General features: G+C 41.9%; 2 protein-coding genes across 3 annotated transcripts in view; both read left to right on the forward strand.

The window, feature by feature from the left end:
* Positions 1 to 12686, forward strand: part of si:ch211-244b2.4 (uncharacterized protein LOC541512 homolog) — a 29924-nt gene extending 17238 nt beyond the window's left edge. Inside the window, exons 6-10 of the mRNA XM_060903517.1 lie at positions 3757 to 3877; positions 4009 to 4090; positions 6831 to 6942; positions 7226 to 7334; positions 12125 to 12686. Coding sequence (XP_060759500.1) covers positions 3757 to 3877; positions 4009 to 4090; positions 6831 to 6942; positions 7226 to 7334; positions 12125 to 12186 — 486 coding nt within the window. The 3' untranslated portion in view covers positions 12187 to 12686. The remainder of the gene's footprint in view (positions 1 to 3756; positions 3878 to 4008; positions 4091 to 6830; positions 6943 to 7225; positions 7335 to 12124) is intronic.
* Positions 12687 to 19630: 6944 nt separating this feature from the next.
* si:ch211-244b2.3 (uncharacterized protein LOC557230 homolog) overlaps positions 19631 to 23979 on the forward strand; it is a 31661-nt gene continuing 27312 nt past the window's right edge. For both annotated transcript variants that reach the window (XM_060902947.1, XM_060902948.1), the window contains exons 1-2: positions 19631 to 19804; positions 19970 to 19989. In XM_060902947.1, the coding sequence (XP_060758930.1) occupies position 19804; positions 19970 to 19989 (21 nt within the window). In that variant the 5' untranslated portion in view covers positions 19631 to 19803. The remainder of the gene's footprint in view (positions 19805 to 19969; positions 19990 to 23979) is intronic.

Below are 23979 nucleotides of genomic sequence, written 5' to 3' on the forward strand. Positions count from 1 at the left end.
CACATGAACTGCTCACTTCAGGTCCTTCCACAACATTTCCATTGGATTAAGGTCAGGACTTTGACTTGGCCATTCCAAAACATTAACTTTATTCTTCTTTAACCATTCTTTGGTAGAACGACTTGTGTGCTTAGGGTTGTTGTCTTGCTGCATGACCCACCTTCTCCTGAGGTTCAGTTCATGGACAGATGTCCTGACATTTTCCTTTAGAATTTGCTGGTATAATTCAGAATTCATTGTTCCATCAATGATAGCAAGCCGTCCTGGCCCAGATGCAGCAAAACAGGCCCAAACCATGATACTACCACCACCATGTTTCACAGATGGGATAAGGTTCTTATGCTGGAATGCAGTGCTTTCCTTTCTCCAAACATAACGTTTCTCATTTAAACCAGAAAGTTCTATTTTGGTCTCATCCGTCCACAAAACATTTTTCCAATAGCCTTCTGGCTTGTCCACGTGATCTTTAGCAAACTGCAAACGAGCAGCAATGTTGTTTTTGGAGAGCAGTGGCTTTCTCCTTGCAACCCTGCCATGCACACCATTGTTGTTCAGTGTTCTCCTGATGGTGGACTCATGAACATTAACATTAGTCAATGTGAGAGAGGCCTTCAGTTGCTTAGAAGTGGCCCTGGGGTGCTTTGTGACCTCGCCGACTATTACATGCCTTGCTCTTGGAGTGATCTTTGTTGGTCAACCACTCCTGGGGAGGGTAACAATGGTCTTGAATTTCCTCCATTTGTACACAATCTGTCTGACTGTGGATTGGTGGAGTCCAAACTCTTTAGAGATGGTTTTATAACCTTTTCCAGCCTGATGAGCATCAACAACGCTTTTTTTGAGGTCCTCAGAAATCTCCTTTGTTCGTGCTATGATACACTTCCACAAACATGTGTTGTGAAGATCAGACTTTGATAGATCCCCTCATCTCATCTCATTATCTCTAGCTGCTTTATCCTGTTCTACAGGGTCTCAGGCAAGCTGGAGCCTGTCCCAGCTGACTACGGGGGAAAGGCGGGGTACACCCTGGACAAGTCGCCAGGTCATCACAGGGCTGACACATAGACACAGACAACCATTCACACTCACATTCACACCTACGGTCAATTTAGAGTCACCAGTTAACCTAACCTGCATGTCTTTGGACTGTGGGGGAAACCGGAGCACCCGGAGGAAACCCACGCGGACACGGGGAGAACATGCTAACGCCACACAGAAAGGCCCTCGCCGGCCACGGGGCTCGAACCCGGACCTTCTTGCTGTGAGGTGACAGCGCTAACCACTACACCACCGTGCCGCCCTCCTGGAAATACTGTAGTAATAAAACATTATATAATATTAATTTATCACTAATTGTGCAATAATAAAAAAGGAATTATATAAAACTATAAATAAAAAAGTAGTCCATCAATAAATAGTTCAAATTAAAAAGAGATTTATAACATAAAACACTCGATAGGTACAACATACTTCATTTAAAAAATACTCTAATGAATTCATATATTAATAATGGAGGTTCAGTTTAATCATGGAAATGCAATTTAAAAAGATAAATAAATAACTGGATTCACAAACTGAATTAAGAATACAGATTTTAATCTGGGCAGCATGGTGGTGTAGTGGTCAGCACTGTTGCCTCACAGCAAGAAGGTTTTGGGTTCGAGCCCAGTAGCCAACAGGGGCCTTTCTGTGTGGAGTTTGCATGTTCTTCCCGTCTGTGTGGGTTTCCTCCGGGTGCTCCAGTTTCTCCAACAGTCCAAAGACATGCAGGTTAGGCTAATTGGTGGCTCTAAACTGACCGCAGGTGTGAATGTTAGTGTGAATGGTTGTTTGTCTCTAACCACTACACCACCGTGCCGCCCACTTTGATAGATCCCTGTTCTTTAAATAAAACAGGGTGCCCACTCACACCTGATTGTCATCCCACTGGTTGAAAACACCTGACTCTAATTTCACCTTCAAATTAACTGCTAATCCTAGAGGTTCATATATTTTTGCCACTCACAGTTATGTAATATTGGATAATTTTCCTCAATAAATAAATGACCAAGTATAATATTTTTGTCTCATTTATTTAACTGGGTTCTCTTTCTCTACTTTTAGGACTTGTGTGAAAATCTGATGATGTTTTAGGGCATATTTATGCAGAAATATAGAAAATTCTAAAGGGTTCACAAACTTTCAAGCACCACTGTGTGTGTGTGTGTGTATATATATATATATATATATATATATATATATATATATATATATATATAGAGAGAGAGAGAGAGAGAGAGAGAGAGAGAGAGAGAGACAGAGGGTGGCACGGTGGTGGAGAGAGAGAGAGAGAGAGACAGAGGGTGGCACGGTGGTGTAGTGGCCTACACACTGTCGCCTCACAGCAAGAAGGTCCTGGGTTTGAGCCCAGCGGCTGGCGAGGGCCTTTCTCTGTGAAGTTTGCATGTTCTCCCTGTGTTTGCGTGGGTTTCCTCCGGGTGCTCCGGTTTCCCCCACAGGCCAAAGACATGCAGGTTAGGTTAATTGGTGGCTCTAAATTGACCATACATGTGAATGGTTGTTTGTCTCTGTGTCAGCCCTGTGATGACCTGGCGACTTGTCCAGGGTGTACCCCACCTCTCGCCCATAGTCAGCTGGGGTAGGCTCCAGCTTGCCCGCGACCCTGTAGAACAGGATAAGCGGCTATAGGTAATGGATGGATATATATATATATATATATATATATATATATATATATATATACACACACACATATTCACTGGCCACTTTAATAGGAACCCAATGTGGTCTTCTGCTGTTGCATGCTGAGATGCTTTTCTGCTCACCACAGTTGTAAAGAATGATTATATGAGTTGCTATATCCTTCCTGGCAGCTCGAACCAATTTGGCCATTTTCCTCTGACCTCTCTTTTCAACAAAGCCTTTGTTTCCACCCACAGAACTGTCGCTCACTCAATGTTTTTTGTTTGTCGCACCATTCTGTATAAACTCTAGAGACTGTTGTGTGTGAAAACCCCAGGAGATCAGCAGTTTCTGAAATACTCAAACCAGTCCATCTGGCTCAAACCAACACCCATGCCACAGTGAAAGAAAGTCACACTTTGAGATCACAATTTTTTCCCATTCTGTTGTTTGAAGTGAACATTAACTAAAGCCAGATTCTTACTAAATTCACTGAACTGAGTGCTCATGTGTTACTACATCCTGACTGATTAGGTGTGCTCACTTTACAAAGAAATATTGTTTAACAGGTTTTTCTTGTTTCACATTTTTCAGAAAATGTGTTTTCTGCCATGTTTTTAACAAATACTCTACATATCGCAGAAGAACTAAACCCTGTACCTGAGAGATTTATCTCAGTAAACTTCATTCTGGTTCCAACAGAGAAAAACAATTTCACACTTTCCCAGTTTCATATATGTAGGTGGATGTAGTTATTAGTTCTTTCAATGATGTTAAAATCATTTTTAAGAGAAAGCCTAAAAAAGCATCATAAGAATGCCATGTGAAAATACGGTGAACTCACTTTTTTTTTAATTTCAGAACACCATTCACATTAAACACTTAATGTTTAATGGTTCACTTTTTTATGATTATACTGTACATATGGTCATTAGAGAAGCAGAGCCAGTCATATAAAGTTTCATGTTGAAAAATCATTTCTTGTGTTATTGTGCTTTTACTAAAGCTGGACATGGATCAGAGGACAAGAGTTAAGAGGAACTGATTTTGAATAGGTTTTGAATGCATTTACAGGACGCACAGGGGAACACCAGTTCAGTCAACAGCTCCAAGCTGGAAAGTGAGTTCCAGAAGAACCAGCATGGCACTGTTCACTTCAGTATTGACAACACCAACTATGAGATCAGCTTTAAAGGTGTGTGACAGAGAAAGACATGCACAGAAAGCAAAAAGTACAAGTTGTAGAAGCTGTCTGGTCTCTCAAATGCATATCAGTCATACTTTTTGGGTGCATTTGACATAATTTGGTTGTGTGTGTTTCGTCAGGCATGCGTCAGAAAAACTTGTCCACAGGCCACAAGAGGAAGATCAGAAGGCGTCCGAAGTACATTTCTCCTCAGGATGCAGGGTAAAGTTTGCAGGCACAATGACTAGTGCCTGGCCTTTCTGTGCCTTAGCAACACTATTTCACCCATGCCATGACCTTTAATATTCATTACCTTTCCCCAGAGCTCCAGTTTAAACCACAGCCGATTTTTATAAGGGAGCAGTGCCGAAACACTACACATTCTGTTCCATTAGTAGATAGTAGTATCATGGCCGTAACTACCATTGAGGACACCGAGGTCATGTCCTTGGTATTTTTTTCAGAAATTTCAAATTGGTCTACGCTGAATTCGAGCAGTGATCAATGTAAAACACAGCGTCCGCATCCACGTCATCTGTATTTCCCCCCAATAAAATTCACATTTGTCTAATGTCATCTGAAATCTCTCAGCCTCTATCTCTATCGTTGCCGTGTCTAACGCAGCGTCACGTGACGTAGCCTATACTAGTGTCGGCCAGGGAAGTTGAGTTTTGGATAAAACAGGCAGGGTGTAGTCTACGCTCTATCACATATGCCTACCTAACCTAACGTAGGCTAATAGTCACATAGCATTATAGGGCTTTACCCGAGTGCAAAATGAAAAAGTTGCAACAGACAGCCAACAGAAGAGCAGGGAAAGAGAAGGAGGGAAGGTGAGAAAATATTGTCAGTGCAGTGGCAGACCGTTCAGCGGTGTCATGCCAACTTTCCAAGGGGAAATGTTTCATTGTCATTGCCTATTACATTTTAGTTAGCATTTCGAGAAACATTCAAAACTACGTTGTCACAGGCAGCCCTGTGCAGGGCTGAGTAAATGGGCTTGTTCGAGTAACTCTCTCTCTCTCTCTCTCTCTCTCTCTCTCTCTCTCTTTCTCTCATAACTCTCTCTCACTCACTCACACACACACAGACACACAAATACAGACACACACATACACACAAATAATACACTCTCACACACTCTCTCTAATACATAGTCTTCACACAGAACTAATAGCTCTACATTCTAATGTAATTTAAGATAATGAAATGTAAATAATGCCAATACTTCAGGTAGCTGAGCAATACACTCAGTTCAGTTCAGTTTTGACTTTTATGTCAGACAAAACTCCACAGTTATGATGGCACAGTTTTAGAATTGTTAAAGTAAATGTGTTGTGAGCCAAACTTACATTACAGGCAATGGTGAGAACACTCTGTTTCAGAGAATGCATGCAAATGGATCTCAATTCAAGACAGCCAGATAGACTGATGCCTTTACATTACTGCTCAGAATGTCTCTACACATACAGACACCCACAAATAACACACAAACTCTCTCACGCTCTCTCTCACTCACACACACACACACACACACACACACACACACACACACACACACACTTATTATAAGGTGTAATACTAAAGCTTACAATTCAGCAGTTCACACCCTTTCTGTCATGTGTATGCTGCAATGTAAATAATGCCAATACTTTAGGTAACTGGTACTTTAGGTATGTATACTCAGTTCAAGAGTTCACTACTTTTCTACTTTTATGTCAGATAAAACACCACAGTTATGGTGCCACAGTTTTAGAATTGTTAAAATAAATGTGTCCTCCACCAAATCTATCCTTATTTATTTATTTATTTATTTATTTAAGTTGTGCCTGGCAGCTGGCAGCCATGTTTGACCTCGGTATTTGAAAAATCCTGGCTACGACCCTGAGTAGTATGTATACCATGACAGGATTGTGTTTAGGGCCACAGGAAGATTAAGCACAAAGAATCCCACTATTCAGAGCTATTCTCCAGCATAACTAGGTAGTACATGATTGTAAGCAGTGGTAAAATGTTACTATTAGAGCTGGGACTTGAGCTCAGCCTAGCCAGACACACCAAAAAAGCAACAGGGCAAAGGATTTTGCAAGGGATTAGTGGCAGGGTGCCAGGTGGCTCCATTGTGTGTAGCTGTCGATGTTGATTTTAAAAGTAACTAAGTAAACTACATTGGGAAGTGAATACTTAAGTCTGAGTGAAAAATACTGTAGCGAGCTGTGTGGAAGAAGAGTCTGGAGACAGAAATCTTAGTTTCTCGGTCGTTAGCCTGTGCTATTTGCTCTTGATAGCACTGGCTTGACTGCTTTATTAGCATTCGCTAACACTATTGATGAACGCTATAGCGGCTAGAAGGTGACTTCACTGCTGCAATGATGGCACCGACTCGTGGTTAAGCTTGCGTTGGCCTTCGAGAAGGCCTAGGGTGATACATTTTTCATCCCTCCTACTATAAATCAAAATCTGATTGGTGAATTCATCTGTCACTTCCAACATAAACATACACTGCCATGACCTTTTGTCCCAGCAGTGAAGTCCGACCCAATGAGTGAGCCAGCTTGAAACTCTTCTCAGCCTAGAGACAACAAACAAACAAATCTCATTGGATAACTCGATTTTAGTGTTTTCAGGACAGTAACCCTTTCATTTCTGACGCAAATTTGATAGAAAATGAGGCCAAATTAGAATTAGAAGAGAATAATTATAATGAAATTATGAATGAATGAATGAATGAATGAATGAATGAATGAAATTAAAGAATGAAAGAAATTAAATGTAACATTTGAAATGCTGATATGTTTGGGCCTTCTCTGAAGGCCTAGAAGGCCCCGATGGTTCCTCTCTGATTGTGAGAACAAAAATGTCCTCTAACATGAGACAACTCAAGCAAGTAAAATGAGGTCTATGGCATTCCCATGATAACTCAGACCTGTTTGGCTGATCACCTGCTGTTTTCTCTCAACAGAGTGAATGCAGTGACAAGTAAGTTGAAGTCCTTGTGGCCATCCTCAGCTAAGAAGACTCCTTTGTGGCAGTTCAGTGGGAGAGGAGGAAATTGGCACAGTTTCGTACCGCGAGTAAGGCTTCTTTATGCACACGAATATATATGCAAAGACTAAAAACTCACAGAATGAGGCTTTTTCGCAACCATTTCATTTCTGACACAGACACACAAGTTCGAATACCTCACACAAAAGAATGCGCCTGTTTAATTCACACTTTGTGGACACAGAGTGAAAGCTTACTCTGTCCCAGAAGCTTTTCTCTTCATGATGAAAGATGAAAGAAATATGTTGCACATGCTATTAAACCAAATCATTTACACAAACTCGCATACTCTCTCTCTCTCTCTCCCCCCAGGGTTCCTGTACAATATCAAGTGCAGACATTGAGGCACAGTTCCAGCGTAACACCAAGGGCTCCATGAACTTCTCTGTAAATGGAGATCAGTACATGCTGGACTTCTCACGTATGAAAACAAACTCTTATTCATACCCTTCAGAAGACTGTCATACAATCAGTTATTGAATAATGGAAGGTTTGGGGTGTGCTGAGACCATGTAGACCCAACTAGAACTCCCTAGTTATCATCAAGTGGTCACTCAGCGGTTAAGACTCTGGATTACTGATCATAAGTTCAGGGGTTCAAGCCCCAGCATTGCTAAGCTGTTACTGTTGGGCCCTTGAGCAAGGCCTTTAACCCTCTGTGCTCCAGGGGTGTGGTATCATGGCTGAGATATGTAAAGAAAAGAATATCACTATGCTACAATATATACTCACTGGCCGCTTTAATAGAAACTTGTTCTTGATTGTAAGATTCTTGTTCTTGGCTGGCAGGGGCAGAACCCAATGTGGTCTTTTGCTGTTGCATGCTGAGATGCTTTTCTGCTCACCACGGTTGTAAAGAGTTGCTATGAGTTACAGTATCTTCCCTGGCAGCTCGAACCAATCTGGCCATTTTCCTCTGATATCTCATCAACAAGTTGTTTGTTTCCACCCACAGAACTGTCGCTCACTCAGTGTTTTTTTTTTTCCGCACCATTCTGTGTAAACTCTAGAGACTGTTGTGTATGAAAACCCCAGGAGATCAGCAGTTTATGAAATACTCAAACCAGTCCATCTGGCTCAAACCAACACCCATGCCACAGTGAAAGAAAGTCACACTTTGAGATCACAATTTTTTCCCATTCTGATGTTTGAAGCTCTTGATTTGTATCTGCATGGTTTTATGCATTGTGCTGCTGTCAAGGGATTGGCTGATAACTGCATAAAACAGCAGGTGTATGGGTGCTTCTAATAAAGTGTCCAGTAAGTGTATATGTGATAAATAAAGGCTAATTATTTATTAGCACAATCAGCCTGTAATGTCATTGCAGTGATACCAATGCAGTGATTTGATAAAGAGAAAACAAATGGCAACTAAACGTCAAACTCTAATTTGCTTATGTCTTGCATAATATTTAATTCAGTCTGGCTTGTTTATATCTTATGACCAGCGGCTGGTGATAGAGCTTTATGTGCTGTTGCAGTTTGCTGCTTGTTTGGGTTGTTGCCCTATTGACTATTTAACCCAGGGGTCATCAAACTACGGCCCGCGGGCTGACTCCGGCCCGCCACCCCCCTTTGACCGGCCCCCCAGCCCCTCTGCCCCCCACCACTTGAACCGGCCCTATGAGGCAATCCCCAAAAGTGGTCATGGCCTATTTTTTTAAATTGCTTTTTGGCAAATAATAACATGTCTGCATCTTGTATTTTGTTGATTTTATCAATTAAAATTGATATTTAGTTATAAAATGAACTATTCATATTTTCCGAATTTTCGTCATATGCTCGCGATCAAGCAGTGACAGGCAGCGCACGCGCGGAGAACTGTCAGTGTTCAGGACAGCAAAATGGCTAGCGGTAAGCGAAAAGCTGACAGAGAGTGCAGAGTTTTTAAAGAGCAGTGGACCACCGATTATTTTTTCGTTCAGTGTAAGGACCGTGCAGTTTGTCTTGTATGTAAAGAAAGTGTGTCGGTTTTCAAAGAATATAATCAGCATCGTCACTACGAAACCCACCACAAAGAGTATGCTAGTTTGCGAGGGCAAACAAGAGAAGACAGGATTTGGAGGATGAAATGCGGACTGGCTGCACAACAGAATGTATTCTTTCGCCAAACCCAGATCAACCAGGCTGCTGTCCGAGCTAGCTATAAGGTAGCTCACCTGCTAGCTACCCATGGAAAGCCGTTTACTGATGGGGACTTTGTTAAAGTATGCATGCTTCAGGGATGAGAATGAAAAATATTTAAAAAGTCTGAAAAAAACAGGGCGGGGCCCATGGCCCAAGGGGGCGGGGCCAAGGGGTTCCAGGGGCTAATGATTTTTGGCTATTTTTTTATTTATTTATTTTCTTTATTATTAGACAGGGAGATTATTATTAGACAGGGATATTATTAGACAGGGAGATTATTATTAGACAGGGAGATTATTATTAGACAGGGAGATTATTAGACAGGGAGATTATTATTAGACAGGGAGATTATTATTAGACAGGGAGATTATTAGACAGGGAGATTATTATTAGACAGGGAGATTATTATTATTATTATTATTAGACAGGGAGATTATTATTAGACAGGGAGATTATTATTATTATTATTATTAGACAGGGAGATTATTAGACAGGGAGATTATTATTAGACAGGGAGATTATTAGACAGGGAGATTATTATTAGGCAGGGAGAGTATTAGACAGGGAGATTATTAGACAGGGAGATTCTTTTGTGTAATCTGAGCTGAAGTGGGTTTTGTACTTTGGTTTTTTGGGGCACACGCGCGCTCTCTCTGCCATGCCGATCCTGTAGGCTGCACTGACTCAGCTGAAAACTCCGGTCCTCGAGAAAAGAGATAAAAGCCCGCCCACACTGAAAGCTGATTGGCTTATTTTGCTGAGTAACCCAATCAGGATGCTCTTTGTCTGGCATGCGCTACATGAACAAGCGCACAGGCAGTGTTGCCACATTGGGCCGTTTTAAGTGCATTTTGGCGGGTTTGGAACATATTATGGGATGGAAAACGTTAGCAGTATCTGGCAACACTGCACACAGTCTCCCTCGTGCGCGCACATTCTAAGATGCGTGATGCAGACCTTAATGTTGCGCGCGCACGCTCAAAAACGATCATTTTGGTCTGAAAAAGTCGGAAATCCGCCGATCGGCGGAAAATTCTCATCCCTGATGCTTGCTGTGGCCGAGGAGGTGTGTCCCGACAAGAAGGATGCGCTCAACGCAGTGAGTCTCTCTGCACCTACAGTACTATGACTAGGCGAACCGAAGATTTGGGGGACAACGTGTATGACCAGCTGAATGAGAAAGCGTCAGAATTCAAGTTTTTTGCTTTGGCCATGGATGAGAGCAATGACGTGCAGGACACAGCACAACTGCTGTGATCTATTGATCTATTGCTCATATTATTATAATTTCACTGTTTTTTAAATGTATTTATTTTATAGGCCTATTTGGCCTTTATTAAAGGTGGGGTATGACATTTTGGAATAACGGTTCCCGCAAGCCATATTTTGAAAAGAAGCACGCCCGCCCTCGCCATGCTCCACCCCCCACGTCTCCACCCCTCCTCCCCCTTATAAAGCCTGAGAAAATCAGCCTTTATAATGGGTGTCTATTGCGTTACACACCAGTGGAGCAGAGTGTAGAGAGCTTGGAAAAATAGCTCAAACTTTTTCATTTAAACTGTGTTTTCAGCCCCAATTTTCACTCCACACACATAATTTTCTCTAAAGTAGTAGTCACACTTGTCCTGATTCACACAATGTGTCTACCTACATGATAGGACTTGCAGTTTTTGAAAGTGAGGAGAGGGCAGGCGCGCAGCCCCATAGACTGCCATTATAAACTTGGCAGAAAAGTCACTCGTTTTTAACTTGCTCTAGTGACCTCATTTTTTACACTACAGACAAAAAAATTACATCAGTGTGTTCAGGAGATCCTTGTGGCGCTCACTGTGAAAGAATTTTGTGAATATCTCCTTCCGTTTTCGTGTAAATCCCCGTTGTTTGGAGGGAGCGCACTGAGAAAATCCTGCGCTCTGTGTGACATTCTGCTCGCTCTCTCACACACACACACAGAAGGGACGGGCTGCTCGCAGGCTTCAGTCTGATTGACGTGTCAGTATCCAATCATTTTGAGGTGGTACCTCGATAGAATTGGATGGCGTTTTTCCTTTATTTTACACTGTAGACTGGATTAAAATATTTTGGTTTTGGGTCAAACCTTCTATTGTACTGCTTGCAACATGGGTGTGAGGAGCTTTTCAAGCAATATGGTAAAAAATACTCCTGAAAAAAATCTCATACCCCACCTTTAAGTGCCGCACACAATTATTATTAATATTATTAATAATATCAACAGGCCTACCTACAATTTATAATTTTCCACTCACCTTTGCCAGTGTCAATCACTTCAACTAGGCAGATGTTTCTTACCTTGACAGCTTTGATGTTATTTTTATTAGAAAATAAATAAATGGAATATCTGTGGTATTTCAAATTAAAACAAAGTGTGAAGACTCGATTACTACTTTTGCAAACCACTAGTAAAGATAAACAAATATGTGCCAGGAATCAAGTGTTGATATAGTAGTGTGGATATAGTAGTGTGGATATAGTAGTGGGGATATAGTAATGGGGATATAGTAGTGGGGATGGCTGTGCCAGGCTAGTAATCTCTACTACACAATGAGGCCTGCTGGTGGTCATATTTGTCTGGGTCATACAATTCTATGTTATATAGCTGACCCGACCCCGGCCCCCCATCACAGTCAGGAACAACAATGTGGCCCCCAGAGAAAAAAATTTGGTGACCCCTGATTTAACCTATTAATTGGATTCTGTCACTCCAGCAGTATGTGAGTTTATTGCTACAGTCCATCTTAGACAGCCTGTAGCTTTTGGGTCTGTTTTCTGCCACATATGATTTAATTACATGGCAATTCAATCAGGTGTCATTTAGGCCTCAGTATGGAGTTTGTTCGCCCTTTTTGGTCATAATCAGTAGTTTGTAGGTGTGTCTATGTCTGCGTGACACCGAATACTTTCAAACACATTGTGTAATCACTTTATAATACTGTACTATTGTATTTCTTGTTAAAATGACTGAATTACTGTAAACAAATTGCTGTTTTATGAATTGTTCTTTTCAGTTTGTAGTTTATTTGGATTGGATGATGTTTCTTGACTTTGGTCTTTTATTCTGAACAGGAATGACCCAAACCAACCTGAAAACGCAAGCCACTCGCAGTATCAGACGCGTGATGCAGTGATGCTACTCTCGCAGCAGGTTTCAGACATTTGAAGAGGATAAAGAAGGGGAAATTGTGTACTAGTGGTAATGGTAAACCTTGATTTGAGTTTACAAATGAACTGCCATTTATATAGACTCCATGTCTAATAGATGTGTGACACACAAATAAACCTGTTTACATACAAAAGCTATAATTACTAAATGATTATTGGAATTGGTTTCTTTTCATTATACTTCTTAGCCAACAGCAATTTATAGTCTTCACTTATGGGTTAATAGAGAACCAAAGACATGAGTTGACTGAGTTATGGGTCAGTTACTGTTTGTGACTTGATTTCCTGTGTGATTTATATGCTTATTATTATTTTTTTTTTTGCAAAAGCATTAGAAACCATATGAAGTGCTGAAGACTCTTGAAGCATTACAGTGCTTTCTGTTATTGCATTCTTCATTTTTTCCTTGAATTCAAAAATGGCACTTGCCAGAACTGTTTAATTAAATAAACTTAATGAAACGTAAGACAATTGTGTCCGGTTTCTTTTTGAAATTACTTAACAGTTCTTGGAGCAGACAAGGAAATCTTTTTTTTTCCTCTCAATTATAGTGTGTTAATCATATTATGAGGGTAAATCAAATCAAAATTAAATCAACTGTCTGGTGATATAAAACATCCATCCATTATCTGTAGCCGCTTATCCTGTGCAGGGTCACAGGCAAGCTGGAGCCTATCCCAGCTGACTATGGGTGAGAGGCGGGGTACACCCTGGACAAGTCACCAGGTCATCACAGGGCTGATACATACAGACAAACAACCATTCACGCTCACATTCACACCTACGGTCAATTTAGAGCCACCAATTAACCTAACCTGTACCGTATGTCTTTAGAGCACCCGGAAGAAACCCACACAGACACAGGGAGAACATGCAAACTCCACACAGAAAGGCCCCTGTCAGCCTCTGGGCTCGAACCCAGAACCCTCTTGCTGTGAGGTGACAGTGCTAACCACTACACCACCATGCCACCCCTTATATAAGAACTATAAAAACAGAATTTACTTACATAGGAACAGAAAAAGAAAAATACAGTAAAAAGATAATGGCAAAAAACATACAGACTCACTTGTATGTGATATAAAGTGGCGATCTGTGCAGTTGTATGTACTGTGGAACATCGAACTGAGGAAGTTACAGTATAAAAGCAATGAAAACATAAATAGTTATAAACACCAGATATGCTGTATGTATTGACAGGAATGTTGGGTGTGTGGGTGTTGTGCAAAGAAATCCATGGTATGTATTAATGTGTATAAATAGTCCTAGGTGTTGTCCTGGTTGAGTACCCGAATGGTCCAGAGAAGCTTATCGTCTCTTTGTTGGACTTCAGAAAATGAAAGTGCTTCCTTCTGTCACTAGTTTCTTGGCCTTAGTCCAGGACTACTTGCTGGCATTAAACCGTAGGTCAGTGAGCTCAGTTTGGATGGTGTGTTCGGCAGATTGTGCCATCCTCTGGAGAGCCTGCCTATCTTGCTTTGTTCTTGATTGTCCAGGTGTAAATGTTCCTTTGCCTCTTCTCTCTCTCTCTCTCTCTCTCTCATATATATATATATATATATATATATATATATATATATATATATGAGCTGCTGTGGTCTTTTTGAAAGCACACCACTCTCTGCAATCTTCTGCCATCCTTTGACGCCTCCGCCAGGCTTTTTTGTGTCCACCTAGTGGTGTCTTGTTGCCATGTTTGTGGGGATCTACCTCTTTGTCTCTTTCCAGGTGCTTTTCCTTGGATGATGACTTTCTCTAATCCTTCATGTCGGATGGCATGGCTGAAAAACCCTGTCTTTCTTTTCGCAGTTTGTTCTCGGAGCATCATCTTGGTATTCAACGTTTCTAGAACCCAAACATTGGTTCGATGCTCTCTCCATGAGGTTCTAAGCAAGCGCCTGTATGTCCACATCTCAAATGCATCTACTGTACCTTCTTCTCAATTTGCTTGGTCATTGCCCATGATTCGCATCCAAATGCAGTTGCTCTGATAATTTTGAGCTTTAAGTTGTTACTGATTGCTTGGCTCTTCCTTCACCCCTTAGAGGGCAGTTTAAAGTCCCTTAAACGTCTAAGGTGGTAAAGATGCAGACAGGCTTTCTTTGCCAGGGTGTTAATGTGACAGGAGCATGACAGGTCCTGAGTAATATGAACAACAAGATACAGGAAGCTGTCCACTCTCTAAACTGGGGCCCCGTTGATCCTCTCCTGCTTTGTGCTCAAGTCCACTATCAATTGCTTTGTCTTGCTGACATTCAGGAGGACATGGTTCTCCTGGCACCACTTATCCAAGCTGTTATTCTCCTCCAGGTAGACCTTCTTGTCATTATCGGAGATCAGGCCCACCATATTAGGTATCAGGTGTTGTCAGCAAACACAGTCATAAGCGTAATATGAGTATGGCACTGGGCTCAGGACACAGCCCTGGGTGCCTCCTGTGGTTAAGGGTGAGTTATGTCTGTCCACACGTCCTGCTTATGGTCTGTCAGAAAGTTGGAGATCTACTGACACAGGGATAGGTCATGTCCCAGGTCCTCCAGCTTGGTGATGAGTTTGGAGGGGATTATAGGGTTAAATGCTGAGCTGCAGTCAACAAACTGCATTTTAACATAATTTCCCTTCCTGGTATCCAGACGGCTCAGGAATGTGTGTCGTAGGTGTGTGATGGCATCATCTGTTGAGCAATTGGGATGATGTGTGAAGTGGAATGGGTCCAAGGTGTCAGGTACTGAAGAGGTTATAATATATTATAATTATTCTAAGAAAAATATTATACTCCATAAATCAAGATATTGTGACTATGAAGTCTTTGTACTATGTATGTATATTTAAACATTTAAAGGGTAATATTTATATTCATAGCTGATGAACATGATGCATTTAGACCTTTCCTATATTCAGCTGTGTTCAGTAAAATCTGATTTCAGTGGAATGTGAAATATGAAAGTAGAGCAGTTTAGTTCAGTAGAACTGGCCTGGTTACGTGTCTAAGTGTCTTTAAGCAGTATAATAAACCCTTTCGTTTTGAAAGGATTAAATAAGGGCATCGATACAATTGGCGAGGTCCATGAGTGGCGAGGTCCAACGGCAGTTCCCGAGATACCATTTCGTCCTTGATGAAGTCGGACAAGCCATGTAGGAACGTGTCGACCTGGGCACTCTCGTTCCAGTCGCATGACGCCGCCAACATCCGGAACTCGATGGCATAGTCTGAGGTAGATCGGGGCCCCTGCTGCAGCTCCATGAGCTCCCGAGCCGCTTCCCGACCGGACAGAGAGCAGTCGAATGTTCACCTCATTTCCTCAGAGAACTCCTTGAAGCTGGAACAAAAGGACGCGTCGGCATGTCAGACCGCTGTTCCCCATTCCCTGGCCTTGCCAGTGAGGAGCGTGATGACATAAGCCACCTGGGAACGTTCTGTAGGGAAAGCCATAGGTTGTTGCTCCAAGATCAGGGAACACTGAGACAGAAAAGATCTGCAGGTACCTGGTTCTCCGCTGTAGAGCTGAGGCGAAGGAAGTCTCGGTTCGTGGCGAGCGACGGTAGCGGGAGGTGAAGAAGGAGGCGGCTGGGCAGGGGTAGACACGGCTTGGGAGTGCTGGAGTTGTGTGGCTATAAGGTTGAGTGAGTTGGACAAGGTGGCCAGGTTCTGGGTGATCTGCTTGAGTTCCTGTTGGTGGGTCCCGAGGAGGGCTCTTTGCTGCTGCATAGCCATTCTCAGATGGTTCAGTTCTGCTGGATCCATGTTAGCCAGAACGTACTGTTAAGGGTGGTGAGATGTGGTGAGTAGGATCCAAGAGCAGAACACAGACCAGTAAATCCAATAATAAAAAAAGATTTAATAGGAGTAAAAAATAAACCAAAAAATAATCCAGAAAAAACTAGGTACAAAAAAAACGAGGCAGGCAAGGACAAAGACCACTAGCATAAAAAAATAGTCCAGACTAAAAAACTTGAGACAAAAACGTAACACAACAAACATGAAAAAAGACAAAAACATAGTGCAAAAACTGACAAGAAACAGGCAAAACAGAGAGGAAAAATCCAAGAAGCAATAATGGCGCAGAGACAACATGAAAAAACAACGAGACGTTCTGGCAAGGTCCCCTTCCGAGAACGGCCTTTTTATACACAGCAGAGCAAACCAGGACATGAATGCTGCTGACAAGATGAAAGTCCCGTCCTGGATCCGGATTAGTGCTGAACTGGGAGATAATGAATCTCCGGAGTGGAAGTCCGGGACGAAGCATGACAATTTTATGACTTCTACATTATCAAGTCAGTACAAAAACATTTTAGAGTCCAAACGTTCATTTTCCAGCCCAAAATTAAATGTTGCAGGATGAGCAGCATATTACATAAGAGATCACTTTTCAGATTAAAAAAGAAAACGTAATGAAGGCTACTGGGTTTTGGTGCAAAATTAAGAAGTGAGTGTGACAGTCAAAGTGTCCAGAAGAAGTGGCTGGTTCTGTAAGATGCTCAGTAAAACCTACAGCTCATTTCCACATAAAACTGCACTCACTGTACCTGAGACAATTATTTTTTATTTAAGCAAAGGGAATTTCGTCTCACACCATATATTGACTTTTGCCATGTACACACATAGCCGGGTATTTTTAAAACCGAACATTCCCCCCCCCCCCGTTTATAAAAATGTTTTATCCACACCACCTCGTCTTCGAAAAAAATCCCTTCCACACATAACCGAACATCTGCGTTTTCAATCACATTCATAAGCATTCCAAACCTGTAGATGGCATTATTTCCCCAAATCCTACCCCCTAATCACATCGCCTGTGCTCTTGGAGCAGTAGTTGGGCTTCTAAAATTAAACATGTAAATAGCACCTGCACAATAAGTAACGCTTTCAAGGCACTCCTCCGATCCATTACTCTTTACCTAGCCGCACACTACGCCGATTTTCAGCGTACCGAGCCAACTGAAGTCGCGAGTCAGGCGTAAAGACTAGTTTTCGATGGTACCGACTCATCTCACAGCCGATTCGAAAAACTAATCGGGAGCCAGACTGATCGGCGAGAGTCGCTAGCAATAGCCAATCATATCTTTCGCATATAACACGTGACATCATTAAACACAATTTCTAGCGCGAGAAATACGTGTTGGTAGCACCTAATGCAGGTATATACTGTAATTCCATAGACTGAAGCTTTATCCATAGACACAGTGGGCTGGAAAGTTGTGTGGCTGAATTCCAAATCGCTTTAACTCCCCTATATAAGTGCACTATTTAAGGTTGGGAATAATAGCTCATGCAGCCTAGATAGTGCGCTACATATTCCATGTTGTGTCATTTGTAATTCAGCCTGTAGCGTCTTTAAGTGTTGGATTTAACAGTAACTATATCCAATAGCCAATCACAAAGCTATTAAGTTGTCACGTGTCGCTTCAATCGCGACTGCACTCGTCAACAGTCGGGGGATATGTGCGTGCCCTGTCGGGAGTCGGCTCTGAAATGGGTCGGTTCGGTACCGCGTGGATCGCCGTGGTGTGCGGCTAGCTTAAGTCCATGCTTAATCTGGCCTCTGCAGTAAACAAAGGTCGCACGTTTGATGTCAGGGCAGATTTGTTGTCATTTTTTTGGCGCAGATTGTGACGTTCCAAAACACAAAACTCCGGTTATCTCTGTCTACACGAAAAGGCATACACGGAGTTTTCAAAAATCTTCACTTTGCCCGGAGTTTTTTTAAATATTCGTTTTTGATGTGTTTTCATGTGGATGACAGGCCAAAACGTAGAAAAATATCTTCGATTTAGCAGATACCCGGCTACGTGTGGACGGGGTCTTTGTTTCGTTTATGATGGCTTACTGCTGTTTATAGTATTTTTTTTTATGTTGAAACATTTCATTTGATTGGGGCGGCACGGTGGTGTAATGGTTAGCACTGCTGCCTCACAGCAAGAAGGTCCTGGGTTCAAGCCCAGTGGCCAGTGAGAACCTTCCTGTGTGGAGTTTGCATGTTCTCCCCGTGTCCTGTGTGGGTTTCCTCTGGGTGCTCCGGTTTTCCCCACAGTCCAAAGACATGCAGGTTAGGTTAATTGGTGGTTTTAAATTGATCGTAGGTGTGAGTGTGAATGGTTTTCTGTGTCTATGTGTCAGCCCTGCGATGACCTGGCGACTTGTCCAGGGTGTACCCCGCCTTTCGCCCGTAGTCAGCTGGGATAGGCTCCAGCTTGCCCGCGACCCTGTAGAACAGGATAAGTGGCTACAGATAATGGATGGATGGATTTAATTTGGTTATTTTTAAGCAACAGTGGTGCTTGAAAGTTTGTGAACCCTTTAGAATTTTCTATATTTCTGCATAAATATGACCTAAAACATCATCAGATTTTCACACAAATCATGAAAGTAGATAAAGAGAACCCAGTTAAACAAATGAGGCAAAAATATTATACTTGGTCATTTATTTATTGAGGAAAATGATCCAATATTCCATATCTGTGAGTGACAAAAGTATGTGAAGCTTTGCTTTCAGTATCTGGTGTGACCCCCTTGTGCAGCAATAACTGCAACTAAACGTTTGCGGTAACTGTTGATCAGTCCTGCACACCGGCTTGGAGGAATTTTAGCCCGTTCCTCCGTACAGAACAGCTTCAACTCTGGGATGTTGGTGGGTTTCCTCACATGAACTGCTCGCTTCAGGTCCTTCCACAACATTTCCATTGGATTAAGGTCAGGACTTTGACTTGGCCATTCCAAAACATTCACTTTATTCTTCTTTAACCATTCTTTGGTAGAATGACTTGTGTGCTTGTCCCAACTTTTTTGGAATCGGGGTTGTAAAACAGGGTGCCCACTCACACCTGATTGTCGTCCCACTGATTGAAAACACCTGACACGAATTTCACCTTCAAATGAACTGCTAATCCTAGAGGTTCACATACTTTTGCCACTCACAGATATGTAATATTGGATCATTTTCCTCAATAAATAAATGACCAAGTATAATATTTCTGTCTCATTTGTTTAACTGGGTTCTCTTTATCTACTTTTAGGACTTGTGTGAAAATCTGATGATGTTTTGGGTCATATTTATGCAGAAATATAGAAAATTCTAAAGGGTTCACAAACTTTCAAGCACCACTGTATTTTTGGTTAGCAAAAATACATTTCTTTACATGTGCCTGAGACTTTCGCACAGGACTGTGTGTATTATTAAAACCAAAGTATTTTTTCTCTCAGGTTACACAGAACCTAGTTAAGTTTCTCGAAGCTCACATTTCTATCGAGTGTAGAGTAAACTGAGCGGAAGTGAAGTGGGACAGTGCAGCTTATGGGTGGTGTACAGGGTTTATTTTAAGCCACTCACAGCAGCTGTTGTCGAACATCTGCCGGATATGAAATAAAGGTATGACGAAGTTTCTAGAAGCTCAGGCCACGTGACTTCCTGGTCTACATACCTGTCAAATAGGAAGACTTCGGGGAAAGGAAAAAGAAAAAGAAAAGAGGCGTGTCCCTGATGAGCAGATGAAAATATGTGAAACAGAAAGGAAACCGAAACAAAAAACAAAACTCAAAAGCACCCTGACCTGAGCTGTGTTTCTATCCGCAGACTTCCACAAGTGAGTGTGTTGGTTTAGACCTGCACTGGCGATAAACAAGGCTGTTATAGAATGATAAAACATAGTATTTTAGTTAAATTAGCCTCGTGTTTATAACACACCTAAAATCTGACTAAACTGGTCATTGTAAAGTTTCATTTCTGTTGTTTGTTTTGTGTATTTTAGTGTTCAGCGAGACAGATTGGGTAAGTTAACTATTTGTCATAAATTTAGCTTAAATATCTCAAATAAGCTGAATTTATAGTTTGTTTTTTGCCTTTCCCTTGTCTTGATAACTTTTAAAATAGAGGAGAGCGGGGTTGGTTGACACAGTTTTCACTCTCTGCTGTGTATCTGATGCCCCTTTTCCACCAAAGCAGTTCCAGGGCTGGTTCGGGGCCAGTGCTTAGTTTGGAACCGGGTTTTCTGTTTCCACTGACAAAGAACTGGCTCTGGGGCCAGAAAAAACGGTTCCAGGCTAGCACCAACTCTCTGCTGGGCCAGAGGAAAGAACCGCTTACGTCAGCGGGGGGGGGCGGAGTTGTTAAGACCGACAACAACAGCAAGACCGCGAAAGATCGCCGTTTTTAAGCGACGAGAAGCAGCAGCTGTACAAACGCGAAGTCATCCATTATTATTATTGTTGTTGTTGCTGCTGCTGCTGCTTCTTCCGTGTTGTTTTTGCTTCGATATTCGCGTCAAGGTTTATGCAAACGTAGCGACGTAACTGACGTATACAGCGACGTGATGACGTGGCTTCCCTTAGCACCGCGAGCTATGGAAAAGCAAACTGGTTCTCAGCTGGCTCGCAAGTTGAACGAGTTGTGAACCAGCACCAGCACTGACCCTGAACCAGGAACTGATTTGGTGGAAAAGGGGTATGTATGGTTGGGTTTCACGTGACGTCACATCCGCAGAGGCTCTAATTCTCCCACTTAATGCCTCGGTCACAACCGGCTGTACGTGCTCCTACGGCCGGTCTACGTGCAAGAAACGCACGAAGGGCGCGCGTGAAACGCACGGAGGGCGCGCGTGTGACGTGCTGATTTTCGAGCCATAGACTGGCCGCAGACCGGCCGCAGAGGTTCTTTGTCGTGTCAAACAAACTTTACAGGCGCTTACGTTTTTTTCAGGTTGCAAGACAAACTTGCGGCCAACGTACGTCTTTCTCCACTAACAAAAAAAAAACGCAGCGATTTGGGAAACGCCAAAAATCGCATGGCCAAAAAATCGTACGTCTGGTTGTGACCTAGGCTTTAGGGAACATTTAGAAAATTCTCCTGCTGACAACATAAAAATCTCCCACCCACCCTTACTACACATGATGAGTTAAAAAAATAACTTGATACATTTATGTTGACGAAAATTAATAGCTGACCTTCTGCTTTTCATGTGTCTGACATTGTATGGGTGGACTCAAGTGTGTTCCCCGCGGTATATGCCGATTCCCCGGTCGGTACACCGATCGGCGTAACGGGGGGATTGGAGTGAATGCCGGAGGCATGCGCGCGCAGATCAAGCACGCATATGAATCGAGTGGATTTCAGTACGCCACAGGGTACACACTTGAGTCTTAGCAGTTACCGATAAAGCATACAGATGGCGCTATTAATGATACACGCGAGAGAACGAGAAAAACCTGCAACATTCAACCATTTTGTTTGTTTTTTTGCGTCTGCATTTCATCTGCATTTATTGCCTGCTCGTCTTTAACTTTATGTTCTCTTGAATGAGATAATGAAACGAAGTTACGTTGGTGGAAATAGCGAAAGCCAAACTACAAAGAAAAAATATCAGAAAATCACCAAGATAAAGTTCGGATCGCCCGTTGCGATGGTCGCCAGGGACGAACGGCGGACTATTTTGGACGGCAGCAAGACGACCCTATATCTGACTAGGTTAGATCACCAGACCAGACGTTAGATTCTAACGAACTTGTCTGACTTTTTTTGTCTGACTTTTACTAACTTAGACTTAGAAATAGAATATTATTAGAAGAACATCATCAGAGGGTCTACCATTGGCAATTTATAATAGTCATTATTGACATTAACATTGACTTTAGGCATATTAAAGTTTGGTCTATAGTCACTGGATTTATCTAGATCTGTTACTATTAATAAGGTTTAATTGACACAAAATTGACATGAAATGTGGTGAATCATTCATATATACATATACACATCATTATATATACACACACACATTATATATAATATAAAAATTCGCCTTTCTGCCTACGGCGTTCAAACTTGTCTCCCTCCAAGCTACTCGCAGAGAGGGAGAATCTCCCTCTTTGCAATTTCCCAAGTTGGAGCCTCTGCATCCGCCTCATTAGTTATTCAAAACTTTAGCTGGTGGTCTACCAAAGCTCAGTTGACAAAGTGTTTTCACAAAGAAGGTACACTGCTTGTATGAAAAATGCCTTACGCTTGCGATGTTTTAGGTTGTTCGAATCGATCAAACCGTGAAACTGATAAAAGTTTCTTCAGGGTTCACCGTGAACTAATAAAAAAGGTGAACAAACACAGGATTTCACAAAATGACCGAGAAAGGTGGCTTTTGAACCTCTCACTGAAATCGAAGGGAGCCGAGTCGAAGCATGCTTGAGTTTGCAGTGATCACTTGGTGAAAGGTTTGTATCTCCCTCTCAGCTATAGTCTTAGTGTTTTCCAAGCACTTTTCTTGCTATGTGTCGTTATTTTACAGTACTTTTTTTAGTCACGAAGCGCTAAAGTTCCCAGCTGTTTCTTTGTTTCCTCCTGACTCTTCACAAAGTCTATATCGTGACCAAATTCTTCCCCAGCCATACAGTTACAATGCGCCATGATCACTTCTCTGTCTTGTTTAACTAAGATCCAGGTCTTTAAAGAGGTTTCTGATGATCTTTGTGAATGATTTAGCTGAGAGATAAGAGCCAACACAAGTGAGAATCAAGCCAACTGTTGTTTGTTTACACTTCAACTTGCAGCACTTCATTGTAAAGACGCAAACGAAAAGCTTAAATAAAAACATACACGGGCAAAAACAATACAGGATTAATTCGGCAGCGACTTGATAGCGAGGTCCTTTACCCAGCCACATACAAAAAAGTTGTAAGCCTCCATACTCTTCCACGCTTTCATCTGTTTTGCGGTGTAGAAGGACGTCTGCAACACCAGATAGTTCGAGATTTCGGGGAACTCAACTGAAGGGTAGTTTCCGAGATCATATGACAAATCCTTCTTTCCGAGACTGTAGGGGTCGATTCCATTGCACACAGCAATCTTCTGAATATATCTAAAGCAAGCAGTGGCTTCTAGATTACCAGCGTACTCTGATAAGTTATTGCTAGTTGTTTGCACTACGGCAGCCACCAGCTATTTCACTTCTGGTAAAACAGTGAAGAAAAGTAACGTGACTGAAACCCATCAATATGTTACAGTAGATATACTCAGACTTGCCAACTCTACCAATTCATGTGGTATTCTACCAATTTTGACAGGTGAATATCGCCTACCGCTTTTAGTTTTAAAAACTACCACATTGGATTTACTCTTCTGATCTCACTTCAGCTGTTTTCAGCACAGGGGATACAAGTATACAGCGTCAAATAGTCATATTAAGTGAAGCCGAGAGCCAATGGAATGGCGTGATAATGATGTTGAATCTAAATTGTATCGCTCTATTGCACCATTCCATTGGTTCTTGTTATGGTTCTAGCCAATCAGCAATGAGGTCACATACTACAATAAATCGTGCTAGTATTTCTAAAAACCAAACACACTCTGCTGTTCATGAACAATGAAAACTCCAAAGGAAAAAAAATTCGCTATGGGGCAATTCCATGTAAATGTCAACCTCACCATGCAAAAATAAAGCAACATGTAATACATCAAAACCACTCCCAGAGATATCACCTCGGCCTGTATTTTACAGATGTGAATAAGTTGAACCAATTTGTAACCAACCTAATATGTCACTGTCAGTCTTTCTTTCTTATAATGTAAAACCCAAGCTAAAATCAACTTTGATCATGTACAATTCTATATTATTGCCACAAGCCACAGAAATGTATGCTAAAATCCACAAAACAGCAAAACAATAGCCATCCTAAATATTATTTAAGAACTTTGATAGTTTTAGCTGATATTTAGAGAGTTTTTCAAAGGGTTATGGTGGTTAAATTGCTGATTTTCTAAACATATGCCATGTCT

The sequence above is a fragment of the Neoarius graeffei genome, chromosome 21, assembly GCF_027579695.1.
Source record: "Neoarius graeffei isolate fNeoGra1 chromosome 21, fNeoGra1.pri, whole genome shotgun sequence".
In the NCBI taxonomy this organism is placed as follows: Eukaryota; Metazoa; Chordata; class Actinopteri; order Siluriformes; family Ariidae; genus Neoarius; species Neoarius graeffei.